General features: G+C 39.7%; 1 protein-coding gene across 14 annotated transcripts in view; it reads left to right on the top strand.

Annotated features, from left to right (window-relative positions):
- The window catches only part of FGGY (FGGY carbohydrate kinase domain containing), a 460818-nt gene that overhangs the window by 2137 nt on the left and 435342 nt on the right, over positions 1 to 23339 (top strand). For 10 of the 14 annotated variants that reach the window (XR_008671153.2, XR_008671144.2, XR_008671185.2 and 7 more), the window contains exon 2: positions 22617 to 22831. The exons of 1 other annotated variant lie outside the window; for it this stretch is intronic. Coding sequence is in view for 5 of the 13 variants with exons in the window: in XM_055360768.2 (XP_055216743.2) it covers positions 22631 to 22831 (201 nt within the window). In the remaining 8 variants the exon portion in view is untranslated. Of the gene's footprint in view, positions 1 to 16671; positions 16812 to 22616; positions 22832 to 23339 lie in introns of those variants that run through there. 3 more of the 14 variants (XR_008671135.2, XM_063698217.1, XR_008671194.2) reach the window with 2 other exon arrangements.

Raw genomic sequence — 23339 nt, 5'->3', positions numbered from 1 at the left:
AGAACTGTGGTAGTCTCTGGGAAAGTGCAGATGAGTAAGACTTGGTCTCTGCTTTCAAGCTTTCATCCAGTTTGCTTCAATCCACTTTGATGAGGGAGATTATGTGATAGTGAGATGAGTACATTGAAAAGGTATGCCGAAGACTCCCAGGAGTTGAGAGAAGGGCAAATGGCTCAACGTGGGGAAGCCATTTGGGGAGGACTTCCCAGAAGGGAATACTGGAGCCGAGTTCCAAAGCCTAAGTATGAGTGGGCTGGAGAAAGCGAGGGATTATATGAACCGGGAACAGCATGTGCAGAACTACACAAACATGGCACATGGTTGATTAGGATGGCTGTGCAGGAAAGGCTAAGTTGGAAAAAATCACCTGACAGGAGGCTGGGGAGGGTGAAGGCCAGGTCAGGAAGGGTCTGGTGAATCATCTTAGGGGAGTTTGAAATATATCTCCAGGGCAAACAGTGATACATAATCTCAGGTTTATGTTATAGAAAATTAATTCTGGCTGCAGTTTGGAGAATGAATTGGATTGGCGAAGCCCGGAGAGAGGTAATTGTAGTAACATAGGTGAGAGACGTGTTAGGGTAATAGTTATGGGAATGGAGAGAGATTAGGAAAATAGAATGGTTAGGAATGTTATAAAGTTTCAGTGCCACAAAAGAAATAGCACTTGAATATCAACTTTTCTTTTTTTCTTCTCAGCAAGGCCATTTACTTCTATAGAAGGGTGCGCCCTCACAGATGGAGCAATGGTGAGCGCACACCTGGACAAGGGGGGGGCGGGGTCTTATTCCTGACGCACGTGGCCCCTGTTGCTGTGTCGTTCCCCTATTGGCTAGGGTTAGACTGCACAGGCTAAACTAATTCCAATTGGCTGATTTAAAGAGAGTGACGGTGTGAGTGGTTTGGCGGGAAAAATGGTTATGGCAGAGCAGGAAATCGGAATGAGTCAGGGTGGAGAATGAGCAGGTAATCGGAATGAGTCAGTGAGTCTGGGTGGAGCAGGTGATCGAAAAAGCTTGCTTTATGAGGACGTTAAGTTTAAAAGTAGAAAAGAATTGAACATACTGACATATTGATTCTTTGAAGAGAAATTTAGAGCTCATATCTAATGGAAATTAATTACTGACTGAATGTAGGGATAAGAAGGAATGTAGTCATCAGTAGGTGTTCTTGAGTGGGCTATTTTGTAGCAGCTTTAGTGAGGAATAACTGACATCCGATAAACTACGTATTGAGAGTGTCTAATTGGAGAAGTTTTGTTATATGCATATATCTATGAAAACCATCATGACCATCAAAAGAACATACCTAATAACCCCAAAGATTGCTTGTGCCCTTCTTAATTCCTCTTTGTATACCCCCTAAGGTAAAGTATGTATTAAATCTTTCGTCCATTTTAAAAAATGAGCCTTTTATTTTCTTTTTATTGAGCTTTGAGAATTCTTTATTCTTATCATAAGTTCTTTATCACGTGTAACTTGCAGATATTTTCTCTTATTTTGATGCTTGTCTCAACAGTGTCTTTTGAAAGCAGAGTTCTTAATTTTGATGGTCTAATTTATAATTTGGTTAAATAAATGTTACCAATCTGAATTATAATGGATCATGCTTTTTGTGTTTTATCTGAGATATCTTTGCTTAACCTAAGGTCTCAAATATTCTTCCTATTTTTAAAAGAAATTTTGTCATTTTTGGTTTTATATTAAATCTGTGATCCTTTTAAGGTAATTTTTGTATAGGACATGAAATATGGAATCAAGTTTTTTTTTTTTTTGCATATGGCTATCCAGTTCCAGCACGGTTTGCTGAAAAGCCTATCTTCATTGAATTGCCTTTGCACCTTTGTTCAAAAATCAATTTACCGTGTATACATTGGCCCAATTTTGTGTTTTATTTTGTTCAGTTGATCTCTTGTCTATTTTAATGTGAACACCACATAGTCTTATAAATACAGCTTTGTAATAAGTACTGAAATCAGGTAGTATAAGTCCTTTAATTTTGTTCTTTTTGAAATTGGTTTTGATTATTCTAGGTTCTATTTCCATATGAATTTTATAATAACTTTGTCCATTTCAAAATAAGGCCTATTTAGATTTTAACTGGAATTGTATTGAATGTATACATTAATTTGGGGGGAGAATTGACATTTGAAATACCAAGTCTTCTGACCCGTGGACACAGTATATCTGTGCATTTATTTAAGTCTTCCTTATTTCTCTAGGCAATGTTTTGTAGCTCTCAATATGTAGGTCTTACACATCTTTGTTGGATTATCTCTAGGTATTTCCTATTTTTTGATGATATTGTAAATGATATTAAAATTTTATGTATTTTAAAAATTTAATTTCCAGTTGTTTTCTTGTTACTGGTATATTGATTGTGTATCCTGAAATCTTGCTCATGTGCTTATTATTTCTAAGAGCTTTTTTGTAGTTGCCATCAGATTTTCTATTTAGGTGATCCTGTCATCTGTAAATATAGTTTTACTTCCTTTCCGATGAGATTGCCTTTTATTTTTCTTGCTGTATTCCACTAGCCAGAACCATTGCTTTGCATAGAACTGATGAGAGCTGACATCTTGCCTTCTTCCTGATCTGAGGGAGATGCATTCATTTTTTCATTATTAAGTATGATGCATGATGCTAGTTGTATATCTTTTGTAGATATGCTTTATTAGGTTTAGGAAGTTTCATTGTATTCCTACTTTACTGAGAATTTTTTTAAAGGAATAATGGAAGTTGTAATTTTGTTGTTTTTCCTATAACTGTTGTGATCATTCATTTTTTTTTTTTTTTTTTTTTTTTTTGAGATGGAGTTTCACTCTTGTTGCCCAGGCTGGAGTGCAGTGGCATGATCTCGGCTCACTGCAACCTCCACCTCCCAGGTTCAAGCGATTCTCCTGCCTCAGCTTCCCTAGCAGCTGGGATTACAGGCATGCACCACCACACCCGGCTGATTTTGTATTTTTCTTTTTTTTTTTTTTTTTTTTTTAAGTAGAGATGGGGTTTCTCCATGTTGGTCAGGCTGGTCTTGATCTCCTGACCTTAGGTGATCTGCCCGCCTCGGCCTCCCAAAGTGTTGGGATTACAGGCATGAGCCACTGTGCCCAGCTGATCATTTATATTTTTAAAAAAGATTCTTAATGTGGTGAATTACATTTATTGGTTCTTTTTTCCAATGTTAAATCTTGTGTTCCTGAGATAAACCCTATTGGTCAGGGCATATTATCCTTTTTTTATATTGCTGAATTTTATTAGCTGAAGTTTGCAGAATTTTTGTATCCATCCTTATGATGGATATTGATCTATAGTTTTCTTGTATCAGCTAAATAACTGACCTCTTGGTAAATCTGGCCTCGTAGAATGAATTAGGAAGTATTTCTTCCATTTTGATTTTTTCTGGAAGAGATTATGTAGAATTGGTATTTTTGTTTCTTAAATGTTATTGCAGCACTATTCACAATAGCAAAGACATGGAATCAGTCTAAATGCCGGTCAATGGTAGATTGGATAAAGAAAATGTGGTACATATGCACCATGGAATACTATGCAGCCATAAAAAAGAACATGATCATGTCCTTTACAGCAGCATGGATGGAGCAAGCTGGAGAACATTATCCTGAGCCAGCTAACACAGAAACAGAAAACCAAAAATACTGCATGTTCTCACTTATAAGTGAGAGCTAAACAATGAGAACAAATGGACACAAAGAGGGGAACAACAGACACTGAGATCTACTTGAGGGTTAGATCTACTTGAGGGGGTAGGAGGAAAGAGGATTAGAAAAAAAAATAATTTATTAATATAAAAAATGCAAACCTAAAGTATTTAAATAAAATTGAACTTTATTCAGTTTGTTGAAAGTTTAATTGAATCTTATTAAATAAGTTTTAAAAAATAAAGCCATTCACAATTCCAAAAAAAACTCCAAAAAACCCTGTTTAGTAGGATTCACTAGTGAAGCCATCAGGGCCTGGAGTTGTTGTTTTGGGGGCAGGAGGTTAAATACAAAGTCGTTTGATTACATAGATATAGGATTGTTCAGGTTATCTATTTCCTTTTTCCCCCAGCTTTATTGAAGTATGACTGATGAGTAAAAATTGTACATGCTCAAGGTGTGCAATGCAATTTGATACACATTGTGAAAGATTACCACAATCAAGCTAATTATATCCATCACCTCATGTACTCTTTCTTGATGTGGTGAGAACACTTAAGATTTACTCTCTTAGCACATTTTAAGTATACAGTAAATTATCAACTGTAATCACTATGTTGTACATTAGATCTCCAGAATTTTTCTAATAACTGAAAGTTTGTATTCTTTGGCCAACATTTCCCCATTTCCTCAATCCCTGGTAACCACCATTCTCCTCTCTGCTTTAATGAGTTGGACTTTTTTAGATTCTTCATATAAGGAATATCATGCAGTGTTTGTCTTTCTGTTTTTGGCTTATTTCAGTAGGATGTTGTACTCTTAAGTTCATCCGTATTGTGGCAAATGGCAGGAATCTTTAAGACTGAATAATATTCCATTGTGTATATATGTATGACATTTTCATTATCCATTCACCCGTCTGTGGACATTAAGGTAAGGTTGTTTTCATATCTTAGTTATTGTGAGTAATGCTACAATGAACATGGGAGTACAGCTATTACACCAAGTAGTGATTTCATTTCTTTTGGATATATATCCAGAAGTAAGATTACTATATCATATGGTAGTTCTATTTTTATTATTTTGAGGAACTTCTGTACTGTTTGCCATAGTGCTGTACCAATTTACATTCCTACCAACAGTGTACAATGGTTCCCTTTTCTCCATATTCTCATCAATACTTATTCTTTGACTTTTGATAATAGCTATCCTAATAGGTATGAAGTGATTTCTCATTGTGCTTTTGATTTACACTTTGCTGATGATTAGTCATGGGTGAGCACGTTTTCATATACCTATTAGGCATTTGTATGTCATCTTTGGGAAAATGTCTATTCGAGTTCTTTGCCCATTAAAAAAAATCAAGTTACTTGAGTTGTATACATTTTGAAAAATATATTTTGGATTTTAAGCCCTTATTGGGATATATGATTTGTAAATATCTTCTCTTTTAGAGGTTGCTTTTCCATTTTCTCGATTGTTTCCTTTGCTGTGCAGAAACTTTGATGTAGCCTCACTTGTTTATTTTTGCTTTTATTGCTCATGCTTTTGATGTCATATCCAAAAAATCATAGCCAAGACCAATGTCAAGGAGTTTTTTGTCGTTTTCTTCTAGGAGTTTTAATGTTTCAGGTCTTATGTTTACAACTGTAATCCATTTTGAGTTGATTTTTGTGTATAGTATAAGGGTTCAATTTCATTCTTTCGCATGTGACTATCCAGTTTTTCCAACACCATTTATTGAAGAGACTTCCTTTTCCCCATTGTGTATTTTTTTTGTTTTTGTCAAAGGGTAGTTGATTGTATATGAGCAGTTTATTTCTGGGTTTTCTATTGGTTCCATTAGTGTATATGTCTCTTTTTATTCCAGCACCATATTGTTATGATTATTATGGCTTTGTAATATAATTTGAAATTGGGAAGTGTGATGTCTCCAGCTTTGTTCTTTCCCAAGATTGCTTTAGCTATTTGGAGTTTTTTGTGGTTCCATATGAATTTTAGGATTGTTTTTCTCTATTTTTTTTTTTAAATGCCATTGGTATTTTGATAGAAATTACTTTGAATCTGCAGATCACTTTGAGTAGTATGGTTATTTTAGCAATATTATTTCTACCAATCTGTGAACGTGGATATGTTTCCATTTATTTGTGTCTTCTTCAGTTTCTTTCATCATAGGTTTATAGTTTTCAATATACAAATCTTTCACCTCCTTGGTAAATTTTTTCCTAAGTACTTTTTCCTTTTTGATGCCCTTCTAAGTGAGATTGTTAATTTCTTTTTGGGGTAGTTCATTGTTAGTGAATAGAAATGTGGCTGATTTTTGTTATGTTGATTTTTTATTCTACAGCTTTATTGATTTAATTTATTAGTTCTAACAGTTTTTTGGAGTCTTTGGGTGGTTTTCTATATATAACATCATGTCATCTGTAAACAGACAATGTTATCCCTTCCTTTCCAATCTGGGTGCCTTTCACTTAGTTTTCTTTTGTAATTGCTCTAGCTAGGACTTCCAATACTGTGCTGAATAGTAGTGGTAAGAGTGGGCATTCTCTCTTGTTCCTGATCTTAAAGGAAAAGCTTTTGGCTTTTTGATGTTGAGTATCATATTGGCTTTGGGCTTGTCATATATATTCTGTATAACGTTGAGGTGGATTCCTTCTATATCTAATTTGTGATAGTTTTTATTGTGAAAGTATGTTGAATTTTGTCAAATGCTTTTGCAGAATCTATTGAGATGATAGTATTTTTATCCTTTGTTCTGTGAATGTAGTGTATCACATTTATTGATTTGCATGTGTTGAACCATTCTTGCATTACAAGGATAGTTACTTACTTGATCATGGTGAATGATCTTCTTAATGTGCTGTTGAATTTGGTTTGCTAGTATTTTATTGGGGATTTTTGCATCTGTGTTCATTGTGGATATTGGCCTGTAATTATCTTTTCTCATAATGTCCTTGTCTAGCTTTAGTTTAAGGGTAATGGTAATGCTGGCCTCATAAAATGAGTGTGGAAGTATTCCTTCTCTTTAATTTTTTATAAGAGTTCAAGAAGAATTTTATTAATTGTTTAAATGCTTGGTAGAATTTATACTCTACCCAATTCCCTCTGAGTTATGAGGCTTTCTACTCTGGCTGTTATGACTAGAACTATTCCTGGCCTTATGTGAAGCCCACTGATTTGTTCTCTCTAATCCTTTTTGGTGCTTCTGCCTCAGATTGTTTTCACATATAGATGCATTAGTACAGATGATTAGTACTCTCCTGAATACTTGGGGAGTACCTTTGCAATTCTCTGGCATTCTTGTTCTGTGCAGCTCTCTCCTCTCTTGCCCAAGATTCTAGCCTTTTTGTTCTCCACAGACTTTCAGCTCTGTCTCCTCAACTCAGGGAGACTGCTAGGCTTGGCCTGTGTTCATCCTTTTTGTGCCACAGTCTGCAAACATATTCCAGGGATTAAACTTGAGCCATTGAAGGACTTATCTCATTTTTTCCCATCTCTGTGTGATTACTCTGTTGCCTGATGTCCAGTGTCATGAGAATCTTTGTTTTCTATAGGTAAATATGGTTCCTGTCACTACATCTTGGCTGGAATTGGAAGCATTCAACTAGAATTTTTGAGGAAAATATAAATAAGGGACTATCTAAAGATGTGAGGAGGGGATTTTTGAGGTACTCAGATACCAATAATAAAGGGGAACTTTTACCACTTCAAGGTGCTAAGAGCATGGTGAAGGAAGTATATCAGAGGGAAAAACATAAGCTATACCTAAATTAGGATAATTTTCAATAAAAGAACTATTGAGTAAGTGAGGGCAGCCTGAATGCCTGGGTCTAGTAACAGTAAGACTGTTACATCCTTAGACCCAAAGGGGTGAGGGAAGGACTGGTTACCAGAACCCAAAAGAAGAAATCGTGTGGAGAAGCCTGCCTGGAGAGGATCTGTTATTTTAGCCCAAGAGAAGCAGCTGGCCCAGGCCAACTCTACAGGAAAGGAGGCCTGACCTTATTCTTCTCCTTCCTTTGAGGCTTCAGCTAGAGCTCTCCATTGCTCAAACCCAACTAGAAGACAGAGGATTAGAGAGTCTTGGAGATCCAGATTATTGTCCCCAGGACAGATAGCAGGGAGGGAAGGTAGAGAATGGATATGTAGTTGGGGAGGAATATACAGTGACATATGTATAGAGTACACTTAGGAAGGATAGGAAAATCAAATAAAAATTGTTCAGGCTAAATATATTACCAGTCCCTTGACCATCTAGATTTGGGGCTGAGCTACACTGAAATCCATTGCAGATTATGCTGAGAGCTGAATAGCTTGGATTCTGCTAAACAGGCTATGGGAGAGAGATTAAGAAAGGACTCGGTTGCTGACTGGATATTGCAAGATGAAAATTGAGAAGAAGACAAAGTCTATAAAATGAAGAATGAGGCCAAGCACGGTGGCTCATGTCTGTAATCTCAGAACTTTGGGAGGCCGAGGTGGGAGGATAGCTTGAGCCCAGGAATTCGAGACCAGCCTGGCCAACATGGCAAAACACCATCTCTATAAAAAATCTAAAATTATTGTGTCATGATGGGGCATGCCTGTAGTCCCAGCTACTCGTGAGGCTGTTATGGGAGAATCACTTGAGCCCAGGAGGTCGAGGCCACAATGAGCTATAATTGCATCACTACACTCCAGCCTGGGTGATAGAGTGAGACCCTGTCTCAAAAAAAAAAAAAAAAAAAAAAATCAAGAGTGATTTAGACAGATCAAACTCAATCTAGTTAACCAAATATTGGGATTGTAGAATTATGTGGTAGCTTTGACATTTGAATAAGGCTATTGTTAGGATCTTTAAAAAATTGTCATGTGACATAGTAGAAAGAACATAGGATTGAAATCCTTCTCTGTTATTCACTGACTGTATGACCCTGACAGGTGACCTAACTGCTCAGAACCTTGGTTTCCCATCTAAAAGTTGCAGAAAAGATTAGCAAGGCCATCTAGTAAGTCACTGGCACCACATCTTGCACAGAGTAAATGTTCATAAGAAATTTATTGATGTAAGATGAGGGTTGGCTCAAAATATAAGTAAGTCTAAAAAGCATTTGGATTCATGTGAAGGTACATATTGATAAAACACAGATAACACTAATTCTAGTGAACCCTTAAGGGAAGAATAGTGTATTTGACAAGGATTACCTCAAAGTTCCCCTTCAAAGACAGTTTGTGAAGAAGCCCCAGCTCCCTTTCCCTTCTCCCTTAAAGAGCAGATTATTTTTTATGTTAGTTAGTTAGAACAAACTATAGATAGTTTGTTCCTATCAAGAACAACTTATCCTTGTCAGAGATTGGATGCTGGGCTGGATGGGCCAGTGATGTGTCCCAGCATGTGTTGCATCCAGGGGGTCTCCAGGAAGGGAGAGGGAAAAGGAAGACTTCCTGTGTGCTTACCGTGTGCAGCTAGCCCAGCTTACCTCATCTCCATGCAGTGTCATGTGGAAACATGGGTGACTGAAGATCATTCTAGTTAAATATGGTCAGTGCCTCTTAATGCTGCTGCTTCTCTTTTTATTTTAGGAAAAAAGCCATGTCATGGAGGAAAGTTACAGGAACTTAAAATGTATAGCATGGAGAAGAGAAGACCCAACAGGAGGTCATGAGAGTCATCTTAAAACATTTGAAAGGGTAGCCCATGTATGAGGGTAAAAAAGGCTGTTTGGATGATCCTTTGGGATAAAAATTAGGACTAGAGGGTAGGAGCTATACTAAGCACAGTTCAACTCAATACAGAGAAGGTCTTCCTTCCTATTACTGTAATAGCTGCTCATTGAGAACATTCAGACAGCACAGACAGGGACAGGTAAATGGCCTCCAAACCTCCACTATATTTCTTTTTGCTGGATGTCATTGCAGTAAGCAGATTTTGTGTGTGTTTCCTGAAATCTTTTATGATAGGTCTTTATACAATACAGTGGTTCTCAAACTCTAGCATCCATCGGAATCACCTGGAGGCCTTTTTAAAGCACAGACTGCTGAACCCCACCCCAGTGTTTCTGAGTCATTGGAGCTGGAAGGGGGCCTGACTTTGAATTTCTACCAAGTTCCCTGGTGATACTAATGCTGCTGCTCTTCTAGAGACCACGAATGGCCCTGTTAAAATTTGAGAAAATAAAACTTTGAGAACCACTGTATTGCATGAAGAAAATAGAGCTTTTGCTCTATTCTTTATTAAAAAATAATACAAATGGCGTCATACTGTATCATCCAAGAACTTGCTTTTTTAGTTAATAATATATAATTAGCAGCTTTCTTTTTTTCTCATTCAACAGCTACTGATGTATCAATTTTAGAAGTCCCCTATTAATAATCATTTAATTTGCTTCTAGAGTGTTTGTGGATATGTTCTTGCATTTACAAAAAAAGGTTGTGGTGGATTTTTTTTGTATCTTTTTGGTGAGTCAGTGCATAAATTCTTAGAAGATAAATTCTTAGAAGTTAAACTGTTGGGTAAAAGACTTGATTTTAAAAATGGATAGATAGTACTAAATTATTCTATCAAAGATAGAATCACTTTTCTATGAAAAGTGTATGAAACAGCCTGTTTCCCCACACTTTGGCCAAGTGGGTATTATCAAAATTTTCAAGTTCCTGTTTGTTAGGTGTAAAATTATATCTTAGTGTTGTTTTGATTTATATTCCTACACTATTTGTGAGTTGAAAGATTCCTATGTATTTATTTTTCTATGAACTATAAGTTTGTATTCTTTGCATTACAGGTAGAGGGAACAATATGAACAAAAGCACCAAGCCTTCCTTTGAATAGTTTCTAGTAGTTTTGTAGCATTGAAGTATGAAGGTTGAGGTTAGGGAGAGAGGCAGGGAGCTAAGGTTAGAAAGTCAGGCAGGGGCCTGAGCTTAGAGGTCCTTGTGGGTCAAATAAAGATATTGGGCTTTATTTTGGGCAGAAGAAGCATTGGTGCTGTTTAAGCTTGTACTTTGGTTCGTGGTACTTTTGACAGAGCCATGTTTGTGGAATGGTCAAGTCTAATGTTTAATCTTCAAATAATTCATTCTTTAGTCCTTTCACCTTCGGCCTTAAAGCTACCAGACCAGGGCCAAGCGTGGTGGCTCTTGCCTGTAATCCCAGCACTTTGGGAGGCCAAGGTGGGCAGATCACTTAAGGCCAGGAATTCGAGATCATTCTGAGCAACATGGCAAAACCCTGTCTCTACTAAAAATACAAAAACAAATTAGCTGGGTGTGGTGGTGTGTGCCTCTAATCCCAGCTACTTGGGAGTCTGAGGCAAGAGGATTGCTTGAAACCCAAGAGGCAGAGGCTGCGGTGAGTGGAGATTGCACTACTGCACTCCAGCATGGGTGACAGAGTGAGAAAAAAAAAAAAAAAGCTACCAGACCAGGCTTCATAAACTGGTAAACATAAGAATGGGCGAAAGACTTCAACCCATCTGTGGCTTGGCATTGTCTCTCAGGGGGGAATTTTGCATGATCGCATGGAGAATGGATTTTGTTGCTTTATCTGATATTGTCCTCAGCTCCTCCTGAATTTGCCGAGATCTTACAGCAGTCAGTAAGGTTGGTGAGTTCTTTTGTTGTTTTAATTTGAGTGACTTTCTGGGAAAAACTGTGGATTTCGGCCAGTATGCTAATGATAATAGCATTGCTTTGAAGGTCTTGTTCTGTAGAAAATCATTTCATAGTTAATTATGTCAGCAAATCAACGGCAACCTCTTGAAGAAGAAAGCAATGAGGGGAGAAACTATATGTATATGTTTAAATTATTCAGAACTCAAAGAGAGGTCAGGAATTCACATTTCAAAAGGTGGAGTCTATGTAAGAACAAATCATTAAATTTGCATATCATTTCCCCATTATGGGCCTGGTTTTGTAATTGGCATATTAGGGATTAAAATGAAATAACTCTGCATTTAGAATTAGGAAATGACTCCCCCTGTCCCCCGACTATCTCCCTTTCTGTCTCCAGGGTCCTGGCACAGGAGTAAGAAACTATCACATTTAAATGTCTGCATTTAGAGAACTCAGGGTGTCCGTTGGGTTTGTAGAAGATGGACTGACTCTGTTGATTCACTTGTCGGGTGGACCCTTTCTCCATCGTCCTTCTCTGCTCAGTGTGTGTTCCTATTTAAATGGAGCCCCCTGCTTGGGAGGGAGACTGCTCCAAAGAGGAGCATGGTGCTTCAGCCACAAGCCACATAGAAGGCTTGCTCATAATGCTGCTAGAACTCTGCAGAGGAAGAAAGTTTTTTAGGGTCTTTTTATTTTAAGAGATATTTGACTATTTTATATATTAATAATCCTCTCCTCCTTCACAGCCCAGTAATTCCCCTTATTACTACATTACAATACATTGTGCTCCTACAAGGAAGGTAGGGAGCAGAGCATTTTCAGTTAATATCTAATGTTTCCCACAGTAGGATTTATCGTGACATCAGGTAGTCTGTATTAACTGGATCATGGAGAAGGCATTTCTAATGATCATCTGAGAAGGCTTCACAGGATTAACAGATTTGAAACTTCATTCTGTGTGTGCCCAGGACGCAGGCAGCGTGGTTAGTGTGGAAAGCCAAGTCATTTCAGGGATGGTAGAAAGAGTTCAGCTCTGGCTGATAACAAACTTGAAATTTTTTTTTTTTTAAAGATTCTTTTTTTTTCAATATTATACTGTAAGTTCCAGGATACATGTGTAGAACCTGCAGGTTTGTTACATAGGTATACGTGTGCCATGGTGATTTACTGCACCTATTGACGGGTCCTCTAAGTTCCCTCCCCTCGTCTCCCCACCCCACAACAGGCCCTAGTGTGTGTTGTTCCCCTCCCTGTGTCCATGTGATCTCATTGTTCAGCTCCCACTTATGAGTGAGAACATGTGGTGTTTGGTTTTCTGTTTCTGTGTTAGTTTGCTGAGGTTGTTGGCTTCCAGCTTCATTCATATCCCTGTGAAGGACATGATCTCATTCCTTTTTATGGCTGCGTAGTATTCTATGGCATATATGTACCACATTTTCTTTATCCAGTCTATCATTGATAAGTATTTGGGTTGGTTCTATGACTTTGCTATTGTAAACAGTGCTGCAATAAACATATGTGTGCATGTGTCTGTACAGTAGAGTGATTTATATTCCTTTGGGTATATACCCAGTAATGGGATTGCTGGGTCAAGTGGTATTTCTGGTTCTAGATCCTTGAGGAATCACCATACTGCCTTCTGCTCTTCCATAATGGTTGAACTAATTTGCATTCCCACTAACAGTGTAAAAGCATTCCTATTTCTCCATAGCCTTGGCAGCATCTATTGTTTCTTGACTTTTTAATAATCACCATTCTGACTGGCATGAGATAGTATCTCGTTTTGGTTTTGATTTGCATTTCTCTAATGATCAGTGATGTTGAGCTTTTTAAAATACATTTGTTGGCTGCGTAAATGGTCTTCTTTTGAGAAGTGTCTGTTTATATCCTTTGCCCACTTTTTGATGGGGTTGTTTCTTTTTGTCTTGCAAATTTGTTTAACTTCCTTGTAAATTCTGGATATTAGTTCTTTGTCAGATGGGTAGATTGCAAAAATTTTCTCCCGTTCTGTAAGTTGCCTGTTCACTCTGCTGATAGTTTCCTTTGCTCTGCAGAAACTCTTTAGTTTAATTAGTTCCCATCTGTCAATTTTGGCATTTTTTGCAATTGCTTCTGGCAAACCTGAACTTTAATATGGCTTTGTCCCTCTAAGGGCTTTGTGACTATCAACAGGATATTGACTCTTTCAACATTTCAGTTTCCTCATGTAGATGGGAGAAACAACATATACTTTGGTAGGTGTTATAAATGTGGATTCTCCTCTCCTTTTCTCTGTAAAGGGAATGGCTTGGTAGGTCAACAGAAGAAGGCATTATAAACAAGTAAATGTGCTTTATTGGAACACAAGGGTTGAACAGAACCCTTGGGAGGGTGTAAGCAGGGTTTTATGGAAGATGGTATGGGAGATCTGAAGTTTAATTTCTTTAAGGGGATGTTTGTTGGTGGAGTTTGGGGATGTCGTTTGATGAGTCAGATTTTTTCATCCATGATATCTTTAGGACCTGTTCTGTGCATTTGGCTTCAGCCAAGTTTGGGTTTTATGTTTCCCTTGTGACTGCTGTTGGACATTACCTGTGTGGCTCTTGGAAGGTTATGTTTTTTGGCCACCATTCAAGATGGTTCACCATCCAAAACTGGCTCAGTTTGGATTCTTGTGGCTGCCACATTGTGAGGCACGCATGGGGATTTGGTAGGTTCTGTCTTTTCTGCCTTTTGGAATCCAACTTTAAATTTAAAAGGATAGCCAAATTTTCTACTGTCTTTCTGATTTAATACCATGTCCCTCTTCCAATCATCTCTTGTTAGTCTTTACAAATGGGCTCAGTAAAGAGCATAAGGATACCCAAAACCCTGAAAAATACTGAGTTTCTGACCTAGTTGGTCAGAACTGTTGGAACAGTAATGAGAGCAGTAAACTGGTACCTCCATTAACTGCTGACTTGTTGCTGTGTCCTCACATGGTAGAAGGGGCAAGAGTCTTCCTTGGGCCTCTTTTATGAGGATACTAATCCTGTTCATGAGGGCTCCTTTTTCATGACCTCATCATCTCCCAAAGGTCCCACTTTTTAATACCATCACCTTAGGGGTTAGGTTTCAACACATACATTTTTGGAGGACACAAGCATTCAGACCATAACATTAGACTGTCAGTTTGTTAAAATTAGAGATAATGTATTTTTCAGCCCCTTATTCCTAGCATCCTGGCATAGTGAAAGCACTTAATATTTGTTTGTTTACTGGAAATCAAGCTGTTAGATATGGTGAGAATGCCTAGGTATAGATAACACGTATTAAAAGATGTGGGTGTCAGCAACTGCAAAAATGTGAAAACAACCTAAATGCCCATCAATCAATAAGTGGGTAAAGAAACTGTGATATATATATATCACACACACACACACACACACGCACACACGATGGAATACTACTCAGCCATAAAAAGGAATGAATTAATGGCATTCTCAGCAACCTGGATGGGACTGGAGACTATTATTCTAAGTGAAGTAACTCAGGAATGGAAAACCAAACATTGTATGTTCTCACTCATAAGTGGGAGCTAAGCTATGAGGATGCAAAGGCATAAGAATGACGCAATGGACATTGGGGACTCAGTGGGAAAGAGCGGGAAGGGAGTGAGGGATATAAGACTGCAAACAAAGTTCATTGTATACTGCTTGGGTGATGGGTATATCCAGATCTCACATATCACCACTAAAGAACTTACTCATGTAACTGAACACCACCTGTTCCCCAAAAACCTACGGAAATTTTTTTTTTCTTTTTTTTTTTGAGACAGAATCTCGCTTTGTTGTGTTGCCCAGGCTGGAGTGCGGTAGCGCAATCTCACTCACTGCAAGCTCTGCCTCCCAGGTTCACGCCATTCTCCTGTCTCAGCCTCCCGAGTAGCTGGGACTACAGGTGCCCGCCACAACACTCGGCTAATTTTTTGTATTTTTAGTAGAGACGGGGTTTCACCGTGTTAGCCAGGATGGTCTCGATCTCCTGACCTCGTGATCCGCCTGTCTTGGCCTCCCAAAGTGCTGGGATTACAGGCGTGAGCCACCGCACCTGGCCTAATAAAAAATTTTTTTTAAAAGATGTGGGTTTCAAGAGGTGATTCAGTGTTGGAGGTGAAGGTTGATTTGAGGCCCACACTTTGAGTAAGAAGGCTGTAGAGTGTCTTTGGTGATGCTATACTGTTACACCCAAATTTTCCTTCTGTGCCTGCCAGTGCCATTGATTCTTTCTGGTTATAAAGGAATTGCCCTTTTAAAGGGCTCTCTGTGCTCATTATTTCCTTTAATCTTCACAACAATCCCTTGGAGTAGTTGTATAGAATTCATGAGTCTCATACCTGTGAAGAGAGACATCAGTGAAGAGACTTACCCCAAGTGAGTCAGTGGTAGACACAGATGGGACAAGCATCTGGTTTCCTATTCTGAATCGAATATGGTGACCCTGATATTGATTTATTTTTTAGTGTTGTGGAGAAGAATTGTCTTCATTTCTCCCAAATGCAGTGACTATTTGTTAGTCCATTCTTCAGCTCCTTATTGAGTACCTACTGCCTACCAAATTTATTTGTGTGTGTATGCACTGGGGATACAGAGGTGGATAAAATAGACGCAGCTTATGTCTTCAGTTGTCAAGACACAGTCCTGCATTGCTTAGCAGGATGACTTCTGCACTCCGTGTTGGAGCTTCTTTTGAGAACTTCTGGTCTCAGAGACTATGTGTGTGATGTTGTTTTCTCATGTTCTATGGTGTCTGGGATCTTCAGAGGCTGTTAGCCAGCTGGCTCCAGGAACCTACGTGTCATGGGTTCCACATGTGAACTTCTTGGTACTGGGGCTCTTGAGGTCTCTCCAGTTGGTGACAGGAAACATTCCAGGTGTGAGTGGCTGACCCTCAGAGTAGAGAAAGGGTTTTGTTGGTTTGTGTTTTGTTTCTTTGGATTTACATCTGGGTTTCTGAGAACTGACATTTTCATAATCTGTTCCTTCTCTGCATTATGTTAATAGACTTTTCTGGGGCAGGAAGAATTTAGTGGATGTCATTTGTTAGCCAAGGTATATGTCTGCTTTTTTTTTTTCCTTCTCCCCTCCTCCCATCAATCAAAGGATTTCTTAGTTTCTTATCTGTGAATCACTCAGGCTTCCACTTAACTGCCAGTTCAGTTTCCTCCTTGCCCATCCTCCCTTCTCTTTTCTCCTCTCCTTCCCCCACTTCTTTCCCCCATTTCTTTCCCCCATTTCCCTTTTTTCCCTCTCCCCACCACACTTCCCTTTCCTTTCCCCCTCTTTTCCTTTTCCTCAGATTCTTTTGAATTTTTCTTGATCTGTAACAAGCCAGGTCCTTTGTTAGGCATTAGTGTTAGACATCAGTGATGCATAAAAGATTGTTCTGCTCTTCCAGGAGCTAGATAAGGGCCTGGTTCAACTTCTCAGTATTCAGGGAATGGATTCCCTGCTTACTCCATTCCTTCCTTTGGATGCCACAAAATGAGCACTTGACTGAAAATATGCTTATACGCGTTTTTACAGACTACGCCAAGCCACAGGTATGTCTAGATGAAAAATGTGTTGTGCCATTGCTACAGACTCTAAAAGTTTGGGGAACCATGGAAGTGTTTGGGTTTCTTTTGAGCCAGTCTTGGCAACCTTAAAACTTTTAGAAATGTCTCCCCTTGGAGGGAAAGGCTGAAAAAGAACTGGAGAGGAGGCCTTAAGAAATTTTCATGTTTAGAGGTAAAGTTTTGGTTAGCAAGCTGGTCTTTTCTTCCTATGTATTGTTGGTAGAGCCCATAGAGAAACAACTATTATTGCCAAATCAGCTCTTTCCTTCTCATTTCAAATTTTTCCACCATCTTAGAGCATGTGAGAATTGTTGAAAGTGGTATTCAGTCATTTCTATTAAGACTGAGGTGGGCAAGCTTAACTCATTGTTCATCTTTTTTCTTCCCAATCTTAGCAAATCCCTGATTGCAGTATAACTAACTAAATAAATTGCACAGGACTTGTGTACATCAACTCCCAGCAAAGTCCAAAGATCAAAGTTGAAAGAGGATACGGAATTCCTTCCCAGATTTCTGGGACACTGCTTCTGTGCACTGTCACCAAATAAATCCTGGAGGAGTGGCGCCTTAAGAAATAGGGTAAGCTCATCCACTCCTGGGAGATTGTCATCATAGGCAGCGATCTTAATGCTCTGAGATGCTTCAGAGGGAAAGAAGGGGAAAAGTATAAAAGAACAATCCCCACATTATCGGTTTTTAGCTCAGTATTTGTAGCTTGTACCCCCTTCTTAGGATTGCTAAAATCCGTTTGCAAAGGACAGCCCTCTATTTCCAGGTCCCCTTTTCCTTTTTTCACACTGCATTTGAGCAGTTTGCACATTTGTTGAAGAATCAGCCACAAAGTCTGTGGTTTCCTGTGGCACATTTCTAACAATATTTATACAGGCTATTACTTAATGAACTGTATAAATATTTATACAGAACAGTCTTTTGATCATAAATAGGGGCTAAAAGTCAGTCCAGTCCATGCTGAGGACTTGGACAGGAGGCTGTTTCTGTGCTTTGAAATGTCTTGTAGACTGAGAAGTTAGGTATGTCCCAGGACTTGTACGCAGCACAGCTTGAATTTCTGTTATTTTTCTTTCTCTTGGCCGTCCACAGTCCGTGCCCTCATTTCTTTCTGCCTGACCACCCTCCCCATATCCCTAACAGCTGTTTTCTTTTTAGAGTATTTATCTTTGCCTAAGAAGAATGAAATGAAACCCCAGTTCCGACTCTCACCATTCATAATGCGGTCTTTGGAGTCACACTGACTTAGCCTCAAACCCCAGCCCCTCTGCTTCTGTACCATGCAACTCTAAACAGCTTCCTGTCTGAGAACCTCACTTTCCTTAGCTGGGAAATGGGGCTCATACTGCCTACCTCACAGGGTTGCTATAAGGATTAAATGAAATCATGGAGTCACATGGTGATCTGCAGCTCAGAGCTCAATAGATATTTCTTGCTGCATTTGTTGTTCTTATTGAAGAAGTAATCAAAGGGTTTGGCTTTCAGTTTTAGCTGGATGTTGTGGAAGGAGCCCTAAACTTGCCGCAAGAGACTGTGGTTCAAATCCTGATGCCATTTACTGTTTGTGGCACTTTGGGCAAATTACTCCACCATTCTGAGGTGTAATAAAGTGGTGATAGGTTTACCAAACTGATTGGGTTTCTGTGAATGAGATTAACATTGTGTGGGAATAAGTGACACGATGATGATCCTTATCCTTGTTTACTTTACAAACTAGAAAAAGGAATAATGCTTTCCACTTTACAGTTACTTTACTTTTTGAGGCCGAGGGGTACTGGTTGCATAAGATTAGGAGTCTAGGACGCAGCAGATCATATTCATGACCCAGGAACAAAGGGCATAGAGGGGGAAGAGCAGGGGACCTGTGATGCAGAAAATCCTTTGCTGGAGCTCACAGGTCGAATTTCAGGGAAGCTGCCCAAGGGCTTGAACATCCCTGCTTTCGGGTTCCAGGTATGGAAATAATCACAGAGATCAGTTAAAACTATAATAATGGGAAAAGTGGCGAACCTGAAATATGCAAGTAGGATCTATTTCATAGAAAAACATGAACTGGGTGATGTGTGTGAATGACGCTGGGACGGTTTGACTCTTTGCTGCATGGTGCCCTGGTAATAAGTTATAGAAATCCATATTTTGCTAGAAGCAGGCCACCTGGTGTTGTGGAAGGGTCAGTCTCTGAAGATGAACAGCCTGGGTTCTGAGTCAGCCAACCTTAGGCACAGCAGGCAGAGGCCCCCAGCAGAGTCCTTGACAAATGGGCATTTAGTAAATAGAGGAATAGCAGGAGGCAGTGGAGCATCCTGAGAAAGGTTAGGGCTGATGGAACCGGAGGGAATGGATTACTGTCAATTGTATTACTACCTAGTAATATGGCATAGTGGAGCAAGTTCCTTTACCTATCTAGGACTTATTTTCCTCATCAGTAAAATGGGAGTGATCATAGTTATTGTCTTCAAGAATTGTGGTCAGGCATTGTAATCAAGCTGCTTAGCAGAATATCAGATATGTGGTAAACATGGTACCTTTTTTTATTTCCCCAGTGATGAATTTTAAAGACATCCATTCACTGAGTTACAAGGACTTACTGAGCTCCTGCTGTATGCCAGGCACTGGGCTTACAGCTGTGACACAGGCGGCAGCTGGAATTAACTGTAATCATACAGCTCCATTCTCCATGTGAAGGGGGCTCTCGTGAAGGGTGGGCTCCTGCCAGAAACCACAACTGGAGCAAGCCCAGAGCTAACTGTAGAGTGGAAATCTGCCTCTTTGGGTTTTACTGGAAAGGAATCAGGATGTGGGTAGGGTGGTAAGATGATGTATTTTATCATATTACTCTCTTCGTCAGAGAGGGAGTCAAAAGTGAGGAACCCAAGCCTGAGCACGTGGGCCAGCCCCATGGGGAATCTGTCTTGTCATTGGGGCTGGCTGGAGTAGAGACAAGTCTGGATGCTGGCTGGCCAGGTCTGTGTAAGCCACGGTATTGCATAGATTTTTCATTTCCTATTTGTTTCTTTGTTTCTTCCCAAGCGTTTATAGTAGTCTTGCAAAAGTCTTGCCAAGGGCAAAGAGTTGTTAGCATGCTAGGATCAGTGTTAAGGAGCAGCACCCCGGAGGCCTTTGCAGTAGAGACAGTGGGAAGCCAAGAGAGGGGATTCCAAGTAAAGTAAGCAGCTGTGAGAGGTTGGTAGAGGGAAGGTAGAATGGCTAGCTTCAATCTTCTTCCTGTTTGCAGCTAATAAAATTGAGGAAACTCAGCGAAGGCATTGCCCCTATTTTGTCAATCAGTGTATCCTCAGCAGGCTTCCTGGTGTTACTGTCTTCTGCATTTCTTCTGAGTCTCAGATGTCACCGATTGCAAGATGCACCATTATTTATTATTACCATGAAGTAAGAAAGGAAATGATACCAATTAATTGTAACATACCATTGATTGTAAGGTTCACACTGATTTTAGAGAAGCTAAATATGGAAAAATGAGTGCCGTAGAATGAATAAAATGTGGTTGTAAAATGAATAAAACAGGCATGGACCTGTTCATCCTTGTTTCTGTTGATTCATTGATTCAGTTGTTCATTCAGTAAACATTTACTGAAAACCTATTATGTGCCAGACACTGTGCAAGGAGCTTGGGATACAGAAATCAATAAGTTTATTTTTTTTCAGATTCAGTTAGGAACACAGACATGGAAAGAAAAATAAAATTGTGATTCCAGAGTGGTAAGTTTTAAAAGAAAGCAGGGACAAGATACCATGTTGGCATCCTTTGTATGTATGCAAGGGGAGAAAGGGAAGGAAGCCTTTTCCAAGGAGAATTGATGGCTGACCTGGGTCTTAAAATATAATTCCATGGTCACCAGGCAGACAGGGAAAGGAGAGAATTAGGAAGGGATGAGCAAAGGATTGGGGAAGCCTTTAGCAGCTGGGGGCAATTGAGAGCCTATGAGGAGTTTGAGGATGTCTGTAGCCTGGAGTGAGAATGAGCAGGACTGTATTAGGCAGGGCTGGATGGCAGGCAGAGGGAGACTGTGGAGGGTGTGAGATGCCGTGCTGAGGCCCTGGGGTATGTCACAGCTCAAAGCTGGTGGTTTTCAGTTGTCCTGAGAGAGGGCCTAGCAGAGGGACTGCTGGGGGGAAGGGCTGGAGGGTGGGGCAAGGGCGATCTTTGCTTCAGAGCAGCTCTGTTTTTATCTGTTTTGTTTTCTTCAAATAATGGCTTGAAGAAAAGGTATCACTGTTGAATGAGTGAAGGAATGAATGAGTTGAAAACTGGTGCTAATGGTCATATGGAGGTCCCCAAGGGGAATGTAAGCGAGGGAGAGAAGTTGAGGTTACACACTGGTGGGGGTCTGACGAAGCTCCAATGAACGGAGCAAATGTTACTACTGTAGCTTCTCCATTTTATTTTTCACCTGCTCATGAGCCACAGAGCCAAAAGGGGGACAATTCAGTTGGGAAATCATTGTGATTAAGACAGAAGCAATTACTTTTAATGAAGTTTTTATTGTTTTATTTGTTGTTTACTGGAGTAAATATCTAAGAAGCAGTAACTGAACATCTGCTGGTTGATTTTCTTTCAGAATCTCCATGTTTGACTTGGCTAGGGAGACATTTTCTTTCTGAAGTTGAAGGATGCAGAAGGTTGCCCAGGTTGAAATTAGACTCTGGGTGGTAAGACTGCCTTGAGCTCACCTGGAGAGTTGTAAGGCATTCACCTGCTCAGTTGTCTTGGGGGCTTGTTCTTATTCTTTCAAAGCCAATCTGGAAAATAAAAGCCTCTATGAGATTCCATGTCATGCGGGCTAATCTGACCAAAGGGACTTAGAGCAGCCATGAAGGCCAAGGAATTCCTGAATGTTCTCTGGTCAGATTTCCTTGTAACTCACAAGGGGTCTGTAAGGAAAACAGATTGTCTAACTAATTCCTGATCTTGTCTCCTCGGGGTTCCTTCCCAATTCCCAGTCACTTCATGACAAAGCTGCAATATATTTGCCTCTTCTCCAAACCTATACTGAAAGCTTTTAAGAAACAAAGGAAAGAGCATGAGACTTGGGATTGCACAAATATGGGACTTTAGGTCCAGGCTGCCCCTGAATGAAGCTGATTAAATTTCTTAACTTCTCATAGACTTGCTTCTTAATCAGTGTAGTGTATATCGTTATAATAATGTACATTTACTGTTTGAATTTATGAGTAGACCTAGCTAGCATTAAGCAAAATGTTACTTATCTCTTGGAATCTCACCTTGACCACCTGTAAAACAGAGATGTAAATAGCCTCACCTTAGAGTCATAGTGAGGAGTAAAGGGGACATAAGCACTTTTCACAGTGCTTGCGCGTAAGAGGTACTCAGTAGGTAATTGTTGAATGAATGACTGACTAGGAGGACAAGGTTCCTTTTCAGTACCTTGGCTTCTGTTCTTGTTGATTGAAATTCACTGAGAAGAAACTCATCTCCATTGCCTCCAGATTCTAAGTTCTCCTACCACCCTGTACTTGCCCTTACAGCACTCATCACAGCTTTGCCTAAATAATTATGTATTTAAATCCTGACTCTCTCAAGAGTAGAAATGCCATGTCTGAGGCCATATCTGTGCTGTTCACCCACCATGTAGCTCAATGTTTATTAGTATACTGTTATCACTAAAAATGTTTGTTGGATGAATAACGAATGGCTACCGGTTAGGTAGCGGTACCTCTTTTATTTCTACTTTTGAGATGTTTTGTGACTGTCTTTGCAGATCCACTTGGTCTTATGGTTTTTACACTTGCTTACTATAGGTGGAGGAACTGCAATGTCTGGTGGAGAACAGAAACCAGAGAGGTACTATGTGGGTGTGGACGTTGGAACAGGCAGTGTCCGTGCAGCTCTGGTGGACCAGAGTGGGGTCCTGTTGGCTTTTGCAGACCAGCCAATTAAGAAGTGGGAGCCCCAGTTCAACCACCATGAGCAGTCCTCCGAGGACATCTGGGCTGCGTGCTGTGTTGTCACAAAGGTATGGGCAAAACTGGTGTTCTCTCCTTGTTCATGTTCCTACCTGCTGAGTGTCGTGTGTCAATCTGGTGCCGTAAACAATGTTGGGGTAACTTTAGATGCAGAGGTAAGCAAGACATAGGCCTTGCCCTTCAGGAGCTCACAGTCTACTGGCAGAGACTGATAAACAGCTAATATATGGTAAGAGCTGGGATCAAAGTAACTATAGCTGGAGCTGGGGAAAGAGCTAACCGGAGGGGGCTCAGGGAAGACAGGACAGCTTCAGGTGTGACCACATGTGGAAGAATTCACTGATCACCTTGTTAACATTTACCACGCCTTTAATGTGTGCCAAAGGCTGTGTAAAATGTGTTAACTTGCACTGTGTAGTTGCATCTTCACATGACCCTATAAAGGTAATACTGTCACTACCCCTATTTTATTGGGGAGAAATGTAGGCACAGAAAAGTTAGGTAACTTACTCAAGTTCACACAGTAAGTAGCAGAGGCAGGACTAGAACAAAGCAGTC

This window comes from Gorilla gorilla, chromosome 1, assembly GCF_029281585.2.
Source record: "Gorilla gorilla gorilla isolate KB3781 chromosome 1, NHGRI_mGorGor1-v2.1_pri, whole genome shotgun sequence".
Taxonomy (NCBI): domain Eukaryota; kingdom Metazoa; phylum Chordata; class Mammalia; order Primates; family Hominidae; genus Gorilla; species Gorilla gorilla.
The sequence above is the reverse complement of the archived record's forward strand: the minus strand, read 5'-3'. Positions and strand labels throughout refer to the sequence as shown.